Genomic DNA, 24,610 nt, shown 5'->3' on the forward strand with positions numbered 1-24,610 from the left:
GCTTATAAAGCAGAAAATTTGGATTGGACAGACATATCTATCCATGAAAAAAAATTACCTAGAATTACCCATTTTTCTTCGTTTAAGTCATAGAATTAGCTCCGAGCATGAGTTCAAAAGTAGTTGAGCAGGGGAGCAGCTTGTCCATACCATGCCCTTATATAAATTACAAACAGGTGGACAAATTACAGAAAAGCATCCTTCCTCTGAGATGGCCTGGACTTGAGCTTCTCCTCCTCCATTAAGCAGAGGGTGCCTTTGTGCACTGCACTGACTGCACAACCATACCTAGCTGCCCTTCTCTTGGGAGCAATTCTCATCTACTCTTTTTTACAGCCAACCAGCACTCTTGGGGGCCAACAATTGCAAATAATTATCTGGGGGGAAATCAAGGTCAAATGACTTCTTAGTGCTCGTAAAACACACATGCAGCAAAAACCACATTAGCTGATGGGAGGGCTGCTTGGAGAGTGAAGACTTAAAAGCTATCCAGATTCCAACTAGCAAATTTGGAACGATGGAACTAGGTCACACATATTCCATTTCCCCATGTCTTTGGCCAAAATGGCAGCTGATCCCTGTTCAATCCACACCAGCTCCAGTTCTGGGATATTTTGGATTCAGACACACTTTACCCAGACAACAGAGGTAGCTTCCTCCCTCAGTTCCTGTGATAGTTTGCAGCTTTTTCCTTTAATATGTATGTTTCCTGGTGACGGTCGCCCTCCTGACCACACGCAGACATTAGTATCTCAGTAGGAAGTAACGGTGATGCCATTCTGGAATGCTTAGATTATCACACACCTTAGCAGAATTCTACTACCAACATTTTAGAAAATAGTCCTAAAGAAATCAACTTATGTCAGGAGAAGGTAAGTCACTGTAACACAACTCCAATGACTCAGAAGCAGAGGAGTAAGAACTTCCTCACTAGCCAGAAACAGGGTCTCTTTCAACTCAGCCAACAAGTCATTACAGAGCACTGAATATGTGTTTGGTTCTTAGAAGACAAATAGGAAAAATCACAGAAAAGTGACTGTTAGAAAAAAATTGTTTAATCCGTGGTTTTCAAGGTATCCTATCAAGAGGCTCAATTGTCTTTATTTACTACAGCTACAGTGTTGTAGAATGAATACTGAAGTTGAGAATCATAATTACAGGTATTGTAACATCCCATTGAGAATGCTGTTGCCTGCAGGAAATCCCAGCTCTTTATCTGGAAAGCTAAATAACGGTATAACTATATTTGACTGAAGAAAAGAATGTAGTCTGAGAAAATGGTTCCCCATGCCAGCTCCCACTCGTTCTTCAGGACACAGCTTAAATATCACCTCCTCATGGAGAGCTTTCCAGAGCCCTAGACTAGGTTAGTTCCCCCTGCTATGCCTTCCCAAACAAGTTCTTTCTCTGTAATACCGTTCAATAAGATCTATAGTAATTATAAGTCTAATGTCAGTTTGTCTCCCCTGCTAGACTGTCTTGTACCCTATTGTATCTCAATGCCCAGAACGCTGACTGGTATACAGTAGGTGTTGGTAAACATTCACTGAATGGATGAAGACATGAATGAATCATATTTTGACTACTTTCCCCATATCTTACTAAAATAGGAAAGGAATGTATATTTATAATGGGGATTTTTTTTTCAACATCACAATTTGCAACAGAAAAAGGATTTTTTTCAACCCAGATTTAATCACAATATACATGTAATGATAACACCTCACTCCCTAAACATTTCTGTTACTCAACATAGGAGGACTATTTGTAGGTACTAACTTTCAGATTTAACTGAATTCTATTGGTGGGATCATCAGTATGATTGAGAAGATTTCTTAAATTCTACTTCTAGACACGTAAACCACACTCCAGCAAGTGGTATAGGGTATATTATAGAGACAATGATAAATTGTTAATGACAGTCTCTCAGTTGGTTCATTGATTAGAATGTGATAAAAGTTGAAGGCTGAAATTGAAGGTTGACCAGTTAACTCTGAATAGAGAACTCAGTCCTGGGCCCGGTTCCCTGGCTGACACCATTCAGTTGCCTTCATATGATGCCTCCAGAAACAAGGGCACGGTAAACTTCCTTACATCTGTGGACGAGGGGTTAGGAGCACCACGGTATATAAAGCACCACATGCCAGACTAAAATGTGATTTTAAGATTGCCGATTCACTTTCTTCATTATTTCTAAATACTGAAATTAAAAAGTGCACACATCTTCCTGCATATTTAAATAACTCTAAAAGCAAATTGACTTCACAATCAATCTTCAAAGTGTGCTTTTTCTCTGAACTAATTTCAAATAGTTCTTTTTTCCAGGTCGAGGACAACATCACAATGTTTCCACAGCCTGCATAACTTGAAGAGGTATTAGTAAGCTCAGAGTTAGCCTGACATAATCGAATTTGATTTGGATTTCCACATCAGCTAACTGGTATGCATTTATTTACACCAGGTTTTTAAATATCAGCTGAACTGTTAATTGCAAATGACTTCAGCACTGGTCGAAAATTTCATGACTTTTGATCTTGTTAAACAGAAATACAAGAGTTGGACAAGCCATAAAGAGAGTCAGTTGCTTAAATTTTGCTCCTGAAGTGTCAAGCTTTCTCATTTCAAAGCTAGTTTTCAAAACGTAGGTCATACTTCTGGATCAATGCCCACCCTAGTGGCAATACACCGTCACTCAGTGCTGGTACCATTTGTCATATTGTCCTTCTTTCATACCACCAGGATTGGAGTATTCCTTCTATCAGAGCTGGGAGAGTCTCATAATCATGGAGCACTGAGTGGTGATTCCAGGAGATTTAGGCTACACGGGGGGAGATAGAGAGGATAATGGTAAGAGATAATCTGGGTATTGATAATGTTCCTTGGGATATTGATGGTGGGGGGAAGAGAGAGAGAGCCTAGCACTGTGGAAAATCTTGATATTTGTGCAATGAATTCATCCTCGAGGAGAGAGTGGGCCACCCTTCAGGCCTTAGCGAGTTGCCTGACCTTCTCTCATCTTTCCCATCTCTTTACAAGGCATAAATTGGGAGCCTCTTAAATTAGTCAGCAATTTGATCAAACTTCTCCCCTACTCTTGTAGTAGCTATTGGCTTATTTTTCCCACTCACATTTGAAGAAACCATCATCATTCATTTACGCGACTAGGTTTTACCTTAAAATAAACAGTGACATACCCTCATAGGATAATAGAAGGACGAATTGCAATTGTCAAACTATGCCTTATTAAATTGTTATTTCTAAATGAGAGTCTCTCTTGGGTCCTGTTTAATGGAAGGCACACATCAACTTTTCTGTTGACGCCCAAAGTCACAAAAATATCCGACCCTTGGAGGCAGCCACAGAAAATTCAGTGAGACCCGACAGGCCACAGCGAGGCCAGTGGGGTCCCTGGGAATTCACATCAGGGGTTGAATACCTCAGAGGTTTCCTTCTTGTTCCTTGAATGACCCCACAGGGTCTCACAGGCAGGATAGACTTTGCTGAACATTTCCACAGCAGTGGATGGGGGGTGGGGGGCGGCTTATCACCAGAACAGGATTGTAATTTCATTTTAGCTGGAGAAGCATTTCTTCTTTATCTCTAGAGATATATGTGAAACAGGTTTTTTTTCCACAGTCTGTTTCCTAACTCCGACCTCGAATCAAGGACAAAAAGGAGACAGAGCTGCCTTAAAAAACCTTTTTCCTTTCTGAAGCAAAGGGGTGGGGAGGAGGGGGACTTAGGGAAGGCAGAGAAATGTGACTTTGCATCAATTCACAGATAACTCAGAAACTGAAGAGGCCTTCCTGTATCTTTACATGACATCCTGCAAAGTTGTATATTGTTGTATTTTTTTTCTTTGCTTTTCTTATCATCTATGGCTTATTAAATGCCAAAATCTTTCTTTCCCAAGGATGCTCTTTTAACATAACTTATTTTAGTTAACCATTTATTAGTGTTCATTATGAGCTAGGACTTTACATGTATTATTTAATTCTCCCAATGGCTGTATGAGGTAGCCACAATTACTATACCTATTTTCACAGATAAAGAGAGAAAGGCACGGGGAGGCTGAGTAACTTCCTAAGATCACCCAGCAAGGAGGTGGCAGAGCTGAGATTAAAAGCCAAGACTTTCTGACTTCAAGCCTGTGTACTTGAACGCCACTCACATCCTTTCTTAAAACTGATAGTCAGTCAAGTTGAGGATTCTGGTAAGGCGGGAGGAACTGATATTTCTTGAGAATCGAAGGGGTACCAGCCACTGTGCCTGGGGCTTTACAGGACTTTGTCCTCAAACCTTCCCCATAACCCTATATGGTAATCATTACCAGCATCCCCTCATGCCTGCTGAGTTGAGGTTCAGAGACGTTAAGTAACATGCCCAAAGTCACAAATCTAGCAGTGTCAAAGCCAGCCTTCAAATCTATGTCTGTCTGCCTCCAACGTGATAGAATCCTGGAGAGATCATAGCAATCTCTCCCAGAGCAAACAGAGAGAGCATTATTACCCAGAGAGAGTTTCCTTTGGGTTTTGCTAGGCAAGGCATACTTCTGTCTGCCCTTATGGAGATTAACTCTCCTTCTGTATTAATCTTAATATAGTACATAACATAGTAGGTTATTTAAAACTTATGTATTCTATAATCAAAAAGACAGATAATAGGGCTCAGCTGCATGGCCAAGTGGTTCAAGTTCCACACGCTCCACTTTGGTGGTCCGGATTGGGATCCAGGTTGCAGGTTGGGATCCAGGGCACGGACCTACTCCACTCACCAGCTATGCTGTGGCCATGTCCCACGTACAAAATAGAGGAAGACTGGCACAGATGTTAGCTCAGGGCTAATCTTCCTCAAGCAAAAAAAAAAAAGGGGGAGATTGGCAACGGATGTTAGCTCAGGGCTAATCTTCCTTAACAAAAAATTAAAAAAGACAGATAATAACAAGGGTTAGCAAAAGTGTGCAGCAATTGGAACCCTCGTACACTGCTGGTAGAAATGTAGAAGGGTGCAATTGCTTTTGAGGACTGTATGGTAGTTTCTTTAAAGGTTAAACATAGAGTTACCATTTGACCCAGCAAGTCCACTTCTAGGTATATATCCAAGAGAATTGAAAACCTATGTCTGGACAAAAACTTTACATGAATATTCACAGCAACATTATTCATAATGGTCAAAAAATGAAAATAATCCAAATGTCCATCAATTGATGAATGGATAAACAAAATGTGGTATATCCACACAACAGAATATTATTTGGCAATAGAAAGACATGAAGTACTGATATATGGTACAACATGGATGTTCCCTGAAAACGTTATGCTTAGTGAAAGAAGCCAGTCACAAGGGACCACATAGTATATGATTCTGTTTATGTGAAGTGTCCAGAACAGGAAAATCCATAGAGACAGAAAGTGGATCAGGAGTTACCAGGGGTTGAAAAGGAGACAACAGTTCAAGAGTACGAGGTTTCTTTTTGGAGTGATAAAAATGTTCTAAAACTAATTGTGATAATGACTTTACAACTCTATAAATACACTACAAACCATTGATTTATACACTTTAAATTGATGAATTGTATGGTATATGAGTTATTCTCTGTTATAAAGCTGTTATACGTTTATGTTAAAAAATTACACCATGAAAGAAACCAATATTATGCATTTGGTAGGTTCTTAAGAAGTGTCTATTGAATGAACACACCAAAGTACTTTATGACTATTGAAAAATAATACTAGTTCATTTAAATTCAAACATGTCTTTTAGGAGTGGCTAGTGCTTATTTTGCAACAATGTCACAGGAAGTGTGCTCCAGACTCAACTTTCCCTGGAATTGAATGCTCATAACTACTGACCTCCCAGGAGTGCCGAGTTGTGGGCCTCGGTGGGGAAAGTTTAGCAACAGCCCCACTATACAGGAACTCCCTCTCTGTACCAACAGACCAACTGTGGTGAAAGAGCCATCTGTGACTTGCAGACAATGGGGATGTCCTGAGTGTTAACTGTTCTCACAAAACCCTCACTGAGCCAAACCCAGACCTGCAGAGAAGCTCCAGTGTGACTCAGGGCCACCAGCTATTGAAGATGTCACTTGGGTCCTGGAATCTGGGAAGATGAACAACCTCACTTTGTTACTAGAGAAACCCCCAAGAGCAGGTGCTGGTAGCCCTTATCTATTTATGGCCACATTTGAGCTCAAATGAAAGAGTGTGGAAGGAAAAAAAAAAATCAATAAATTCCAGAGTGAAACTAGAAACCAATATTCAGGGTTGGAGGGGACCTGGAATAAATAGATGTCCAAACTTGAGATCTAGCTGAGGAATTAGCCTGATGTGAAGTTAAAGAAAAGCCACGAAAAAAGAAACAAGGTAGAGTATTAGCGGATTTAACTGCAAAACAAATTAGCTCAACAGACAAGCTTCTCGTGAGTAGATAAAATCCAGAACCTAGCATTGACTACGTAACCTCTTCAAGGAATGGTTTTCAAGCCTTCCTCATCAGGGAACAAAAACCTCCCAAGGATACTTCAGAAAGCATATTTTTCATGACTCTTGAATTCTACATGAGTCTCGGATTTGGGAAAAGTTTGTTCTGAGGTCCCCGTGTAAAATGGAAGTGGGGCTATGGTACAAAACCAGAAAAGACTTAGGCATAGAGGCTCAAAGATGCCGTGCACTGAGCTCCTGACTTCACATCTCCAGGGATTCACTGGTGTTATTTTGGAGAGAATTCAATCCACTCCGCATGAAATCTTCCTTGCGTGAAACAAAACACAGCTACAAAAAATGTAGTGTGCACTCCCTGTGTAAAGGAGAGCTGGGAGTTTTTGTGTATTTTATTTCATTCCATTTCTAAAACAACTCTTTGAGACAGATATTTTACAGATGCGGAAGAAATCATGGCTCAAAGAAATCAAGCAACTTTCCCAAAGTCATACAACTGGTAAGTGGCGGGGATAGGATTTGATTCTGGGTCTTCAAACTTCTGAACCACAATTTTCTCCACTACCCTACACCTTTCCAAAGTAAGACTGTAATCAATTTGTCCAGCCATCGAAGGCCTTCTAGAATGAAAGACTGACATTTTGATAGACATGAAAGATCACCATAAAACTAAGCAGAGCAGAGGGAGAATACCAAGAGAGTAACAAGAGGGCATCGGGCTTTGGAACATCTGCACGGCAGGGGACTCTAGGACAGGGAGTATGTATGATATACTAGTCAAAATAAAAATAGCAGTATCCACCATTATATCTAGTCCCCAGAAACCTGCAGCTTCTGATTTATTTTGTTGTACTTGGTGAAGTACCTGATGTACTTAACTGTACTTGGTGAAGTATGTATAAGAAGACAAGAATTTGGGGATTTTAGAATGGAGCTTCTCTTAACATTACTCAGAGCGTCTTATTTAGACTCTAAATGTTAAAATGTGCTCCCAGAGTGGTCCACATTTGCCATAGCCAATAAATAAACAAAATAGAGAAAAAAAACGTTGTAATAGCTTTCAAATTCTCTTACACAATTCACAAAGATGAGACCATAACAGAAGTTGTGGTTGATTTTGCCACTTATCTATGGTAATAATAATTCTCAACCATAAATAATTCTCAACTATAAATCTTCCTTTGCGGTGTTTTGGGGGCAAATTTTCCAACTGCTTCTTCCTCTACCAGGAATAACGAACCTATCTGGCTAAGCTCCTGTCATTCCTCCAGGACATAAGGTAATAGCAGGTGAAACATCCCTTCACCTGGGGGTCCCAAGGAAAGGGATCTTTTGCTCTTGCAAACTTTTCTGAATCTGTCACCAGTAATGGCCACCACATAGAGAGCCTGCAGGCTGCAAACATTTCAGAAGGAAATGTTGGGTCTATATCTATTTACAGTATTGGCGCATCAGTTACCAGGTGGAAAGGAGACTAGACAGAGTCAGGGCTGTGTTCTAATCCACCCTCTGTCACTAACTAGGTAGGCAAGCTTCACCAGGGGCTTCCCTCTCTCCTGGCTGCAGGGCTCTCATCTGTAAAATGAAGGGCTCAGAGTAGATCACTCCTACGACCTCTCCAGCTCTAGGACACTATGGCCCCCAGCTCTGCCTGATAACCTGTTTTGCTGATTTCTTGGCAAGTACCTGTTTCTTGGCCACGGTGCCGTCCACGGGGTCCACGTATTCAAAGCTGTCTGTCTTCGCCACGCTGTAGACGTGGCTCCCCACAGCAAACTGCTGGCCGATGAAAGACTTGTCTGCGGCCAGGGCCTCCAGGTCCCTCATGATGTAATATGTCGTCTTGGGCTCCAGCCCCTCATAGTCAAACCTGGTGAGGGAGGGAAGGACACAGGGTGAACACAAACCAAATCAGAGGATCAGCCACTGAGTGGCCCTCTTGAGGTCACCGAAATGGTTTTGTTTCCACAGAAGAACTGCACAGAAAAGCACCCCCATCTGGTCTCCCCTCTTCCACCTGGCCCTTACAATCCGTTCCTCACACGCCAGCCAGAGGGATCTTGTGAAAACCAAATCATGTCAGCCCTTTCCCTTAAATCCCTCCAAAAATGCCCGTCTTGCTGAGAACAATACTCAAAACCCTAACCACAGCCTATAAGGCACTGTGGCATCCGACCCTGCCCCCTCCTTCACTGCACTTGGTCCGCTTTCGCCTTGTTCACTATGTTCCAGCCACAGGCCTCCTCTCCAGTCCTCAGATTCTCAGAGACACTTTGCCCTTTCCTGCCTCTGGGCCTTTGCTCTTGCTGTCTTTTCCCTATAACTGGTATATTCTTCCCCTGGCTACTCAAATAGCCCACATATTCTCTTCCTTCAGTTTTCAAACTCAGTGTCACCTCCAGAAAGTGACCTTCTCTGACCATCCATCTAAGATAGTTTCCTTCTCTCTCTCCCCCTCTCTCATCACCCTGTATATTTTCTTTTGGTAGTTATCCCAATCTGTATTGACCTGGTTTGTATATTTGTCTACTTATTTCTTGTCTGTCTTTGCCCACGAGATCGGTAAGCTCCAGGAGGACAGAGATCTTACCTGTTTTGTTCTCTGCTGCTTCTGGTACGTAGTGTTTTGTAAGCAGTGGAATGAGAGATGGGTGGAAGGAAGGAGAGAGAGGAATCAAGAGAGGCGAAGAGAGAAGAAGGAAGGGAGCTCAGTGTACCATAACACTCTCTTGGAAACTTGGAAGAAATATCACAACTCTTCCATTAAAAGAAGGCCTCCTAGCCAAGAACATCAAATGTAACAATGGGGCTGGGAGGTGATTAGAAAAAAAAAGACTAAAAATAACACCTATCTCATTTGTTGTCATGGGGTTTACATATGATAATACACACCAAGTAGTTGGCACAGTGCCAGATACCAGTGCTTAAAACTATTAGTTACTTTTATTCTCAGTCACTACCATAAAGAAACTGTAGAGTCTTTCCCGATATCAGATAGTCTTGACCAAGACCTAATGGCACACCCAGGGGGGTCTGTTGAAGAAGGAAGCCCAAGGAGGGGCCGCTGTGCTCAACGGGCTATGGTGGGATCTCACATTGGGGCTCTCTGTAACACAGGGAAAGGATGGGAGTTCTCAGAGTGAACTGAAACAACAAAGGTCTGAATAGTCGTTACTACTTTTTTCCACTCAAGATCTTTTAAGACTTCCAGCAAACATCAGTAGCCAAAATGGAGGACATGGAAAGTTACCATGTCTAGTAACGGGTCCTTGCACCTATATCCCTTTCTTTTATTCTCTCCCTCCTACGCAAGGTATGTCCTCCCCACCTCAGAAACAAAACAACAGGGAACTCTCTCAGAACATTCTTTCTCAGCAGTGTATGTGTTCTGAGCCTAGATTCTCTTTCAAGATAGTCTTTTGGGGAAGGTAAAGATCCAACCAAGCAGAAAGGGGTAGGAGGATGGAAGAAGAGGGTCTAGTAACAGATAGAGAGGCTTTGAAAGAGATTCGGAAGTTGAGAAAATCTTCTGATGTGACAAATCACGTTCAGTCTATGGCTGAGGTCATCAGACCAGCCTGCCCAAATGCCCATCTTCATACACCAGCAGGTCCTAACACTACCTCCCCCTCACTACCACAAACAAACCCCTCTGACCACCACCACCAACACACTTTCAAGGGAAGAAAACTTGAAATGGAGAATTCCTTCTGGGGTCCACTTATACAAGGAAAATCATCTGCACTCTCAGATACAACTTCAGGCTCAGTATTAGTTAAACCAAAATTGTTTTATTATCTCCTCTCCACCAATAAAACAGTCAGGCTAGAAATCATTTTATTTCACAAGCATCTTTCAACCTGCATTTGCTGGAGGCTGGAGGAAATGTTTACCTTTCATTCTACCTATTCCCTCTTCCCTTTTTCTTTATCTCTGTGATCTTTTTGGACAGAAATCTGAAACATAATTCAGTGTCCTACAAGAATTTAAATCTTATTGCATTATATTTTCTAATATGGTATTTGTTATGAAAAAAGTAATTATCATGCAAGCTCTTGGCCACAAAAAATGAACTATATTATAAATACACTTATCATAACACCACATCTTCAAAACATTGGCAGAAAGCTAGATAATCATCCCACAAATTATGAGGAACACATCCCTGACTCAAAAGCGCACTCACTAAGTGAGAGAGGTTGGCAATCATAATGTATTTTCTCAGGTTGGACTTTTTGGAACAGCTTCATGCAGCAGAAGGATTTGCTGTGCCAATTAGCCCTTTGGTATGCCAAAGAAGCCCACATGAATCAGGATTTTTTGGCACTTGTTAGAAACACTAGCAAGTAAAACAAGTTCCCACCTGCCTTGAGAGTCCTTATTTTACGACACAGTGAATAATTTGAGGGGGTTTGCAGGCTATCACATCCTCAGCCTTTTCGACTAAACAGGAACCAAGAATATTATGGCATTGTCTACATTTCCCAGAGCATTGCAACCTCTTTGATTTTACCAAGTACAATCACAGGCTTCCTTATTCTCTGATATTTATCTAAGTAAATGACCTCTTAGGAGAAGAAACAATCACCTTATAAGGGAAGTCTAAAGCTTTCTTTCTGTCCCCAAGCTCTTGAAACACAACCAAACATCCAAAGTAGTTAACTATTCATAAGCAAAGCAAATGAGCCACAAGCTCTGTTTTTAATGCACAGAGAGCATCTGACACTACCCAAGAATTCCCTTGCCCCCTCCCCACGTACTCCACAGTTAACCTCCTTTCCCACCACTGCTCCCCCTAAACCATGGTTTGGTACCAGGTACACATACCTAACACTTCTGGGTACACAGATCTAGCAGGCAACCACGCAGCCAGAAGACTCTGCCCTCTCACTTCAACAAGAGGAAAGTGATAGAGACCCCAGACCCTAAGCTCTTAGGCACTGATCTTTCTCCTTCATCCTCCCCAGGGTAATATTTCCCTTTTGTGTATCTCCTTTCATGGGGACAAAACTTTAGTAAAATCCCAGGCTCCTGAACATGTGGCTCCTTCAGAGGGCGCCAGCTCAGGCATCTTGGACATTGTTTGGGCCATTAAGTGGGGAAGTAAGGCAAAGGTAGGAAAAGGATTACAAAAGCACCCCGACCTGTTGCAGCTTCTGTCTCTGCCCCCCTTCCTTGATTATTATAGGTGGAGAACCAACGAGGAAAGCCCCTGGTTTGACCACATAACTCTCATGGGCACCAAAGGACCTTTCAGGGCTCTGCAGTTCAGACCCCCTCTTGGGACGGCTGCCTACCTTATAGGCACTGATGAAAGGATTACAGAGGGATGTCACCAGAGAAGAGGAAATTTGTGCCCTCCAGTTTAGTAGTCCTTGACACCACCCCCAACCATCTATCAGTGGTTATTTGGCTCCAGCCCTGTGTTCCTCAGATCCTCCTAAAAGATGCCTCCTTCCTAAGGTTCTAGCCCACCAGTTTAGAAACCTTCTCCAAGAGTAGTTCCCCAGCGACCTTTACCCTTCTCACCTGCAATAGTAGTGGCGGCCAAATTTGGTCCAGTGATCTCGGACAATTTCCTCCACACTCTGCTTCCGGGCAGCAATAATGGAGAGCCAGACCAAGACAGCCCAGAGGCCATCTTTCTCCCGGAGGTGATCAGAGCCTAAGGGAGAAAGAAATATTCTGCTGAGGATTTGTCCCTGGGGGAAAAGTAAAAGCTAAATAAACTATGAAGACTAGTTAGTAATCGAGTGTTATATTGAAATGATTGGATGTATTTATCCGTTGTATTAAATATGTGTCCCATAATATACTTGCATTTGCAAAAATACAGAACTGAAATTCAAATAACACAAAATAATATCAAAAAATAAAATAAAATCCTGGGAATTGTTGAAAGGATCAAAGAGCCAAGTTGACATGACATTTGCCCATTGGTATCATTCATTCAGTAAATATTTGCTGATCCTTATAATATACCAATCATTGGTCTAGGTACTAGGAATACAGCAGTGAACGAGAGAGCTCTTTACTCATAAAGCTTGAATTCAAGTAGGTGAGACAGGCAACAGAAAAGTAGACAAATGAAAAAACAAGATGCATCAAATAACGACAAGGGCTATGAAAAACATTAACTGGGTGATAAGGTCATAGGGCACAACAGCAGCAAAGACTGCATTACCTAGAGTAGTGTAGTTTACCTAGAGTAGGGTTGAATGGTGCCCCCTCAGAGATATGTCCACTTTGTGAATGTGACTTTATTTGAAGAAACAGTCTTGCAGATACAATTAGGTTAAGGATCTTGAGATGATATCATCCTGGATTATCCAGGTGGGCCCTAAATCCAATGACAAATGTTCTTAGAAGAAGAGGAGACACAGAGAGGAGAGATACAAAGGAGCAGGCTATGTGAGGACGAGGCAGAGACTGGAGTTATGCTGCCGCAAACCAAGGAATGCATGGAGCCACCAGAAATTGAAAGAGGCAAGGAAGGATTCTCCCCTAGAGCCTTCAGAGGAAGCATGGCCCTGCCAACACCTTGATTTTGAACTTCTGGCCTCCAGAATTCTGAGAGAATACATTTCTGTGGTTTTAAGCCACTCAGTTTGTGGTAATTTGTTATGCAACCTTAGGACTACTACTCAGTTGTAGTGTAGGAAGCATGGTATAAGGGGGAAAGCACGAGGAATGCTTTGGAATTAGAGTTCAAAATCAAACTCTACCACTTCCCAGGTGTGTCAGAAGTTATTGCAAAGGTGTTAACCTTTCTGAGCCTCAACTTCTTATCTGTAAAATGGGGACATCATCACCAATTTTGCAGGGTTGTATCAATTTAATCAAGTTCAGAGGGCAGGCTCTTGAGTCCGATTGTTCATGTTCAAATTCTGGCTCAACCACCTACCTCTGTGTGACTTGCTATCTTCATTTGCAGCATAGGGGCAATAATGTCCTCTACTCCATGGGTTTACTGTCAGGATGAAGTGACTAAATATGCCTAGGTATTTAGAACAGTGGCTGGGATGTCACAAGTGGTTATTTTTGCTGTTGATCTTACTGTTGGTAATTCATATAAAGTATCAACGTGGTACTGATTCCTCTATACATACTTTGAGGCAAATTGTTCTATGTTATTCCTATAATTTTATCCTCTGACTCTAGCAATAGCAGTGTCTTCAGAATGGGGCCTGGGACCAGGGGGTGAACCATTTCTTCTTATAATAGAGCAATGAGAATGAACAACAGTACTCTTGGTTTCAAGGCTATAAAACATACACAGAAAATCAAAAAGGGAGCCCTGATATCACAGAGCTGTTTAAACCTTGAAAATGGACTGAAACAATAGCTTAGTCAACTTACACATCTTTGACAACCTCTCGATGAAGCTATGGACCACTTATCCTTCTTGTTACATTTACAGTGTTAAATGTTTTTCCTCTAAAAGGAAAACATACAACCCTGAGAGGGCAGTGAAGATATTTAAAAGAAAAAAGCATCAGTCTTTAGCTCTTCCTACACGCTGATCAACAGTCTGCTGACGACACTTTTAGATGTCTGATCGCGGCTACCTCTATGTAAAGAGGACCTGGGCATTAATCATCACAGCATGGAGGGACTCTAGTCTCATGCAGCAAACTCTTCACACTGCTACAAAAATGGAAGAAGTTTGGAAGATGCTGGGTTAGCTCTATGGGCAAGTGCCAAAAAAACTAGGAAACCGTGCCCAGTGGGAAAATTTCAAAATCTTTTGTCCTTTTATAGCTGAAAAAATCACTTTTATTTACTGGCTAGAGAAAAATACCCTTTTGTTCTAAAATATGGGCTTTGCATACCTTGGATCTCCATCTGGATTACATTACCTGGAGATAGAACCACTAGATGCTGTTAAGTCTGTGAGATAAGATGTCATAATTTAGTGGTAGAGAGACAAAGTTTTTTCAGCAGGATTAAAAAAAAAAAACCCCACAGCAGCCCACTGCAACCATTTGTAGCCAACAGCATAGTAAATTTTTGAGTTGGCTTGGATATCCTCACCTACAAGTTAAACATTTGCCAAGATTCCTAAGGGGCCGATGATCAAGTAAAATTAACTGTGCCCTTTACAGCTCTCTGAGGTGGGGATAGAGACGTTGATAATGCAATTACATAGATGTTTCCACTGGATGTTCATAGGGTGCTTTGGAGGGGGTTTTGGGAATACAATTCTCCTTTTAATAACTCTTTAAAGCAAGTGAGCTATAATGCCATTTCAGTAACAGGTAAGTTAAACAAGAAATGTAGGAAACCCAAAGGTATCAAATAGTTTTCTAAAACCCCACTATAAACAGGGTAAAAATGGAGGGGAGAAATGCTGACACCATACATGACAGGGCTAATAGACTTTATGTTTAAAAATGTTTCTATAGGGCCGGCCCTGTGGCCTAGCGGTTAAGTTCGGTGTGCTTTGCTTCAGCAGCCCAGGTTCGCAGGTTCAGCTCCCGGGCACGGACATACAGCACTCATTAGCCATGCTGTGGCGGCAGCCCACATAGAAAAAAGAGAAAGATTGGCACAGATGTTAGCTCAGGGTGAATCTTCCTCACCAAAAAAAACCCCAACAACACATGTTTTTATAAGTCAATAAGAAAAAAAACAATAGAAAACTGTGGAAGGACATGAATGAGTAACTTCCAAGAGAAAAATATTAATAGCCAAAAACATTTGAACAAATGTTCAATCTCACTGTGGTCAAAGTCCATAAAATGGGATTCTACTTGGGGACTGTCAAATTAGCAAGCGTTGGTTGGGGGAAGGGGAATACGCAGTACCAGCAAAGTACCAGTGTAAATGTGTACAGTTTGATAGAATAATTTGGCAAGCATGATCAATAGTCTTAAAATATCACTCAGCTTTGGACCCAGTTATTCTATTTCTTAGCCTTTGGTCATAGGACATTCACTGAAGTAGCTAAGAGAAGAGGAAAAAACTGGAAAAATAAATACTAATTGTTAAACAATAAGATAATTAGGAAAATCCATACAAAAGCTTATTGTCTAGACTAGTATTGAATATAAATCTTTAGTAACATGTCCATCCAATTTTAATAAATGGAAAAAATAAACTTACCAGAAAAGAATATTCAGTATATTTTTGTAGGAAAATATATGTAGATATGTATATATGTGTGTGCACAGGTAAACAAGAGGACATACATCAAACCATTAAAGATGGTTATCTCTGAAGGCGTTTTTCTCTTCTCCTTCTTTTGCCACAATAAATGTGTATTATTCAAAATTTAAAAAAAAATTTTTTTTAAGTTGTCAATGGTGTGTAGGAATTAACATTTGAAAACATTCAATTCCATTTACCAAGAGCTAGTTGGGATATTAAAGGGATCAATACCACTTATGAGTAGGTGACGAACTTAAACCTATTGATCATCCATTTCTTAGATTGAGTAACAGCTTGTTAGAGCATAGAGACTGAATATGACCCACACTTGTGGGGCTCACAGGTCTTGGGATGAGGATTAAGGATGTCCCGTAAGGCTTCAGCACCAACAGAAAGTGAGGATGGGGAAGGAGTGCGCTGTTGAGCTGTCAACATTGGTCTTAGGGGAAGCTGGGCTGGGGCACGGGGTCTGCTCACCTCACAGGGAAAACCCACTAGCAAAGGCAAAACGTCAGATTCATGCCAACAGCCCCTGTGGCCATCTACTGTTGCTGACCGGGCGTGGAGAAGGATTCACCCAGCCTGCATTTCACCCCCTTTCTTTCCAGGCAAAATCCCAATACTCTGTGGACAGTTAAACTGTTGTTTGGGGAGGGGGAAAGCAAATAAGATATTTCTTTTACTTCCTCACTTCACATGTTCACATCTGCTCTGTCTTTAAAACATGAGATCCCAGAAAAAAAAAATTCTTCTACTGTAACATTTACACATATTATTGTCAGTACAATTTTTTTAATAGACTTTATTCTTTAGAGCAGTTTCAGCTTCACAGCAAAATTGAACTAAAAGTACAGGGAGTTCCCATATACTCCCTGTCCCCAGACAAGTACAACCTCCCTCACTATCAACATCCCCTACCAGAGTGGGACGTTTGTTACAACTGATGAACCTACATTGACACATCATTATCACCCAAAGTCCATAGTTTATGTGAGGGTTCACTCTTGGTGTTGTATATCCTACAAGTTTTGACAAACACATATCCAACATTATAGTATTATACAGAATAGTTTTATTTCCCTAAAAATCCTCTGTGTTTGGCTTATTCATCTTTCCCTCTCTCCTAGCCCCTGGCAACCACTAATCTTTTTACCATCTTCATAGTTTTGTCTTTTCCAGATTACCGTATAGTTTGACCTCGTGTAGTATGGAGCCTTTTCAGACTGGCTTCTTTCACTTAGTAATATGCATTTAAGTTTCCTCCATGCATTTTCACGGCTCGATAGTTCATATCTTTTCAGCACCGAGTAATACCAGTAGAATTTTTGAAGCTTGCTTCCTCTGGATTCCTGGTTGGTGGTGCAGCCAGAGCTTGCTACCTGGTTGAGGACATTGCAAGGAGCTTTTACCCATATTCCCAAAGCCTGTTAGTGCCACTCCATCCAGCCCAGCCCAGCCTGAAGCCTGCTCAGACTCACTCTGAGCAACCTAGAGAAACAGCCATCCACACCAGATACCAGAAAGAGGGCGCTTGGCTCTTCCTCACCATAACTCCAGCAAAAATCAGTACAAAAATGAGGGTCTATTTTTTCTCATCAGAAACATCTGTATTCCGTCTCCCCTCAAATTAGACTTTGAAATTTCTCAAGCTTTAAAACCATATTCCTTTGAGCTAGGCGGTACACCAGTAAGTACAGTGACCTCACAAAAGAAAAGGGGAGAAAAGAGAGGACTGAACCATCTCAAAGGAATTTCCTTCAAATGGAAACCCCAGCACGGGCAAAGGAACTCAATAAAACATCACACGTTACTAATGGATCAAGTCATCTCAGCTCAAACTCAGATCAGGAAGGTCTGAATTTGTCAATTAGGAAAATATAAGTCATTTTGCACCTGTTGCTGACTCCAGGCTGGAAAATAGATTAGTGATTCTCAACCCAGGTTGCACATTAGGTTTACCTAAAGAACTCATAAAAAATACCAATGCTTCCGCCCCACCCTGCACCAATAAAATCAGAATTTTTGGCAATGAGACACAGGCATCAGTCGTTTTCTTTTCTTTTTTTTTTTTTTTAAGTTCCTTGGGTGATTCTCACAGACAGCCAGGGTTGAGAGCCACTGCTCTAGGAGAAGGGTACTCACAATAGTCCCACATTAGGGGCAGATTGCTTAGGGATAGTGAATTAGGCCTCTTCCTCTTTTTGTTTGAATTTGGCACTAAAGGAAAGTGGCCACTGGTCTCTAGTTCAATGGATGCCACTGGTCTTGCTCAGGCGGGTGTCTCTTACTGGAGTCAGCTTCGGTATCATGGTTTCTCCCTGCACTTCTGGTCTGCAAAACCTATAAGGGTTTTGCCAACTTTGGGGTAACCAACTCTCCCAGTTTGGCCGGGTCTTTCCCAGTTTTAGCACTAAATGTCCCACATCCCAGGAAACTTCTCAGTCCCAGGCACACCAGGATGGCTGGTCACCTGATAAGAAAGGCCACTCACTCAAAGAGGTTCCTGATGGTTTTTAGGATATGTGCACATCCAGCACAGACCTTAGCACACACATTTCCTTGAGCCAGAAATGACAGGAAGGGTGTGTATGCGTATAGACATACATACTTGCTCTTGAAGCAGAATTAAAAAGTAAAATAAAGTCCATTCTTGGAAGATTAAGAGCAAGGCAACAGCCACTCTACTCAGTATTTTATACATCTCTTATCTAATTTTCACAATTTGATAGCTCCTTTTTACAGATAGGAGATTGAGGTTAGGTCATTTGTATGAGGTCACACGGTGACTTGAAAAGAATACTCAAACCTAGGCAATTGGCTCCAACTCCTATGGACTTAACTAGAATAGCCCTGTAGTGACAGCAGGCCCCAGGAGTTGCAATAAAGCAGATAAAATGCCCCACGTGGTTAGAGCTGAGGCAGCCCTTCTGAAGATTTGAGTAATGAATTTGCACTGCTTCCTTCTCACACTCGACATTCGAGAAAAGTTGTTAAATTTCCTCTTACTTCTCCTCTCATATCAATGTACCCTTTTCATTTACAAGTGAAGTTTTCATTAATGTGCAGCGAAATTCTTCCCATCCTCTTTTTGTCCACTCAAGACAAGGATTTGTCTTTTAAAAATCGTGGAGTTAGGAGGGAAAGTTGGGAGACATCCCTTGCAGGTGAATCTGAGATTTGAGAACATGCTACAGAATTGTGAGAGGGCTTTTTTTTTTTCATGTCTCAGACCACTTATGTTCAGTTCTTTAAATCTGGCCAAAAAACAAGGCTCATGGAAAAATTGGCACTTTTCCATGCCTAAAAATAAATGGTTTTAAAAAAATAAATGCTCTAAAATTTTCACTAATTAGAAAACAAAGCTATCCTGCACATAAGCAGGTCAGAGCCAGCTGTCAGCTCAGAGAGTTAAGATGGCAGTAACTGACACATGTAGCTCATCCTGTGCTGTGGGCAACATGGCTCCCAATGAATAACACTATGTAACAATAAATCTGATGATGATGATAATAATAATAGTGTTTGACGCAAATAATGCTGCAGGGCTTTTGGTTAATATCCTGACCATAGCAACACCCTGTAAGCTCCATGAGGGAAGGGCCTATGTCTGAAATTACTCATCACTCTACCCTGGCCCTGGCTCATAGAAGGTGCATGGTAAATACTCATTGAATGAATAAATGAATGACTGTGAAACTTTAGTACGTAGTTTGATATAATTCATCAGATTCACTCCTAACTAAAAGTAGCTAGCTAGCTAGAAGCAACTTGGAATGTTACATTGGAAAAAACTTTACAGATCATCGCTTTCATGAACAGATTCATCATATAAATGAGGAAATTGGGGGCCAGAGAAGTTAAGGGATCTGTGTAAGGTAGTTCCGCCACATGGAGGGGGAGTCAGGATTGGAGCCAGGTCTGTCAACTCCTGATGCTACATTGTTTACATGACACCATTCTCCCAAGTCCCCTGGTACTCATTCAATCCTCATCTAAAAGAATAACCAGATGGGAGAAAATGACCCCTCGGCATCTGCTTAAACAGGGGTAGCAGGGTACTGTGGAGCCACTGACACTGGGTTTGAATCCTGGCTCTGCCCATGTGACCTTGGCCAGTGGCTTGACCGTCCTCTCCAAGCCTCAATTTCCTCATCTGTAAAATGGGAGTCATTATGGTCCCTACTTCATTTCATTTTTGAGAAATCTCAGTGAAATAATATATAGGAGGCCCTAAGTGTTATAGGTATCACTTAGGAGGTGCTCAATGAATAGTATGTAGTAGCACTATTTCATTAACTCACACTCCAAGGCAGCCAAGCCATCCACCTCATAGGAGGGGAAAGCATTAACAATATCATGGCCGGCCAACCGATGCACTTCCCTCACACAAGTGCACCAGCACAGGAAGGTAAGGGACACTGGGGCCTCCTAACTCACACATCCCATCCTGTTTCTTGTCATACAACTCTCTAAGAATTGTTCCTTGACAGGTCATAAGCTGAACCAGAAGTCTCTCCAGTGGGTTTAAGGCCTGTACCACAGGACTGAGGGCCTGTCACTCTATAGTCATCATACTTTGTTCTCAGTGGGGCCCCCTAGCAACTAGTAGAGAGCCGGGGGGAAAGCCTCAAAGCACAATTTTAGGGAATGAATCTTAAATACCAAGGGATGGGCCCCCTTGTTAAATGCCCCTCCATAGACATTGTGAAAAGAAACCCTTAATGTGGTTGGAATTCTTCAATCTGTGGCTAAGGGCCATGATTTCCCAGGATTCCTGGTCCCAGAATGCACTGGTAAGTGTGCACAGGCTCAGAGGCCCCGTCCTTTTGTTTCCACTCCACACTTAGCTGTCACACAACACCTCCTCTTGCCACTTTTCATAATCTTGGAGGATGAATTGAAGGGTCAGTGGAACTGGAAACGTGGAAACCCAAGAAAAGGATTTTATGTGATGGAGATATTCTTCCCACTCCCGGCGGGAGCTCTGTTTCCCAGCACAGGGGTTGATAGTTTGTAGAGAGTCCAGAAGGGAGTTTCGGTTTCCGAACTTTACAAGGAGGCTCTTGGGGATGTCAGTCAGAGCCCCTCTGCGCTCTGGCCCCGCCCAGATTGAATCGCACGTGTGCACACGGCCTGCTTCAACTAGCCCAGCAGAGAAACTGCTCTCCTAGCGCTGATAATACTGTCATCACAGCCTCCTGACCTCACATCTGCTACCCAGCCAAATTTATACAAACTGGCCACAAATAAGAGAAAGAAATGTGGTAGAACCTCAATAATCTGAAATTCACAGATACGTGGGCCTCTCCCTCTGTCCTAGAGAGAGTGAAAACATCCAAATGTAGAGTTAATGATCACCTAGACAGGAAATGGAGTAAAGTTTCCCTTCATTAAAAAATATACAATATTAAATAAAATAATTGTATAAATAAGAGACAGTTAAACCTACTCAATATTTGTTCAACAGCACTATTGTGAACCCAGCCTTGAGTTAGGATATACATAGTTCATGTGTGAAATATAAATGAAAGAAGTGGCATGGTCCTGAAGGTGTTATAAACTGTATAACTATTAGGGGAAAGAAAATGTCCATTCACAGAGCAACTAGAGAATGTCAATAATATAAACCATAAGACAATAGAGCAGAGAATGTCTGTGCCTAAAGGCCATAAGAATTTAGTATATGCAAAGATCACTAAAGTTGGAACCTAGCCCACTGTTGAACATGGCTATTTACAGGTAATTGTCAACAACCCCACAAACAGGAAATAAATAAGTTAATAAAACAAATTACAAATACTTAACAGTATTTAAAATTTAAAATCTGTTCATTAACACAGATTTTGGGAAGCAATCTTCTGAAAAGCACTTTGTTAGCTATTAATTTGTGCTGAAAATTATATGATGATTGAAAATATCAAAACTTTATTTTTAAATTTTATATAATTCTGACTGTAATTCATAATATCACTCCTCATCTCCTTCCAACTGGTCTATATTTATGTGGTTTTGTTTTTATGAATCCTCCCAAATCTTGGGATACTCAAATTCCCAGATCTCAGAAATACATCCACTCAAGAGTGATAAAAATACAATTACTAATCATGCAAAGAAGAAATACCAAAATGGAAATTCTATGTTTTTCTTTCCTTCTCTCCTTCCATCCATATTTTCAACCTTCCATCTATTCTTCCCTCTTTCCTTCCTTTCATCCTTCCATCCTTCCATCCATCCTTCTACACTTCCATCCATCCTACAAACGCTTACTCCAGGCCTGTCATATATCAAAGAAATAGAGCTGAACAAGATAGACACGGCCCCTGTCCTCAGGGCATTTACAATTTCTGCATGGCAAGCAGAGGGATCCAGCAAATCTCAAAAGACTAGACAGATACTTGAGATTTCCTGCATCATGGAATACACATATACTATGGGGCTCTTCCTTTTGTGCTCGAGACTGAGGAGATGTAAAAATAGCCAACTTCAACAGCACCAGGCTGTACTGCAGAGTACACAGTGGAAAAAGTCAGTGTGACAATGATGGACAAGCCATGTTGGTGCCTGAGAACCTGGATTCAATTCTAAATTCCCAGAAAGAGATGGATGCATATACAAAAGGCTTAGCAATGCCCTGGCACATCCTAAGTGCTCATTTAAAAAAATAACTATTATTATTGTGAAGAACTCAACAGAGAGTGCTTTCTTGGAAACACTAAACATTAATGAATTACCTGATTTTATTTGGCAAATTTGTATGGCTATTGACATTAGCTTTTAAAAAATACATAATAAAAGTAATAGTAATATTGAAGATGGTGATCAAGCTTGGAGCTCTTCCAGGCGTTCACAAATGGAGCAATTCTTCAGTGTCGCCTGTAAAGGGACAAGCTCTGAGCTATGATAATTCATATACTCCCCAAGTGGTACAATTTCTTAGAAAACTGATAACAATGATGGAAACCAGTAGAACATCAACAAATGCCAAAAATCTTCACAGTTTTTGGTTTCTTAGATCTTAGTTTTAGTATTTTAGTACATCCCCTTTTGTATATGGAAACAAGTCCAGAGTCTTTCAAATTCGCAACTTCAGAAAAGTAGCCAGAATGCCATTTAGACGAACAGTTTTCTTCTATTTAAATCTGAGGATTTAGAAAACATTCTCCTTTCTCTCTGTAAAGCAGTTTTTCCAAGGCCCTTCCCAGGAAGTGGGTGAATACCTCGTCCTGGCACAAAAGGATTTGGCTTCTTAAATGACCTTGGTTCTTTGACAGAGCCATAAATACAGGTTTCCTATGGTCCAGGACCTAGACCTTTCCCTAGGAAAGAAGCCTAAACTCTAATCCTATCACCAGCTTGTTATCTTGGAATGTTCTGGGAGCTCAAGAAGATGGCAAGGGAAATTGCCACTCAGGATATATCCTGCTCGTATTGGACAAAAAGCTTGGCATTCTTGAGACTGAGGCAGATCCATATTTTCAAGCTTCTTGGCACTAAACTATGTATTCGTAGTTGGTACATGCCCCAGGGACTCTGAAAAAGGCCTCCACTTGAGAAAGCTTGGATAAATTTTACAAGTGTCTCCCCAGTCTCAGGCCTAAAACCTTTCCATCTCTCTACTTTGTCCTCCCTTAATTAGCTCACATAATTCTGAAAACCATATCCCAAGGTAGACAGGGAGCTCCTGTGATCAGCTGACTGTTACAGGTTAGAACTGAAGGTCAGAAAAGCCATGTGGCTTGTCCATAAGTGGCAGGTAAGGGTCTTGAACATGATCATCAGCCTCACACTCCTGGGCCTCTAGACTCCCTGGACCAAACCTGGCGTGGCATCTCAGGCACACTCTTTCTACCATTCCTGATGAAAAACAAAAATACTGGTTTCTACTAGAACAATGTCTCCTACTCCTGACTATACATCAGAATCATATGAGGATACTTATTTAAAATTCAGATTCTCAGGCTCCATCCTTCCAGAGATTCCAAGGATGGGTAGGACAGAAAATCTGTATTTTTAGCAAGCTTTCCAAGTGATTCTGACACAAACAACTCAGCGCCTCTCCAAGAACTGGCATTAACAAAGCCCACTACAAGAGCAGAATGAAACCACTTTCTCCTTCCAAGACTGAGTGGTCCAGTTCCTCACGCCTTCTAACAGTTATTTACTGTTGAGTGCTTGAGAAATGGAATTAGTCATCGCTTTCATCGGAAAGGCTCATTAGCACGGAGCAATGTGGCATACACCGTAGGGCAGGAGACTTGTCTTTTAGTTCAACTGTAATTTAATTCAAGTGGAGACCTTTTCCAGGCTCTGGGGCCCTGGGCGAGTTACTTAACTACTTCTTGGACTCAGGAGCTTCATCTGTCAAATCAGGCTATTGTCACCGGAACCTGAAGAATGGTGGAGAAGGCAATACCTTTGGGGCTCTATACATTGAAAAATCTCTTGTGCTTCTTGAAAGGAAAGTGACAAACAAATATAACAGTGAGAGACTTTTAAAATTCCCTTCTAGTCCAGGCTACATGTTGCAATCAGCATAAACTGTCTACAAGCAAAGCCTGCTGAAAAGCATCTGCATGCAAACATCCCTCCTGTGCAAATCATGGTTTCCTATTTCCAGTTGAGTCAAGTCCCAACGTCTAAGTGAGGCAGGCAAAGGGCTTCAAAAATTGGCCCCTCGTCACTCGTATTTCATCGCTGTTTCTTGATACTCTCTCCTCCACCCTACCCTATATGTCAGAGGTTAGCGAACTTCAGCCCATGGGCCAAATTTGGACTCAGGCCTATTTTTGTAAGTAAATTTTTATTGGAATATAGCCATACTCATTTGTTTATGTATTGTCTGTGGCTGCTTTTATGCTACAAGGGCAGAGTTGAGTAATTGTGAAAGAGACCGTATGTAGCCTCTTAGTCTGCAAAGCCTAAAATATGTATCATCTAGCTGGCCCTTTACAGAAAAAGTTTGCTGACTCCTGCTATAGACCAGGCTTTTTCAGACATTTTTGGCCATGACTCACAATAAA

At 41.4% G+C, this 24,610-nt stretch overlaps 1 protein-coding gene across 1 annotated transcript in view; it reads right to left on the reverse strand.

Moving 5' to 3' along the window:
- PGM5 (phosphoglucomutase 5) overlaps positions 1–24,610 on the reverse strand; it is a 174,738-nt gene that overhangs the window by 39,219 nt on the left and 110,909 nt on the right. Inside the window, exons 8-9 of the mRNA XM_058565304.1 lie at positions 11,970–12,105; positions 8,127–8,310 (exon numbers count right to left, since the gene is read on the reverse strand). Of these exons, the coding sequence (XP_058421287.1) occupies positions 8,127–8,310; positions 11,970–12,105 (320 nt within the window). The remainder of the gene's footprint in view (positions 1–8,126; positions 8,311–11,969; positions 12,106–24,610) is intronic.

This window comes from Diceros bicornis, chromosome 22 (assembly GCF_020826845.1).
Source record: "Diceros bicornis minor isolate mBicDic1 chromosome 22, mDicBic1.mat.cur, whole genome shotgun sequence".
Lineage (NCBI taxonomy): Eukaryota > Metazoa > Chordata > Mammalia > Perissodactyla > Rhinocerotidae > Diceros > Diceros bicornis.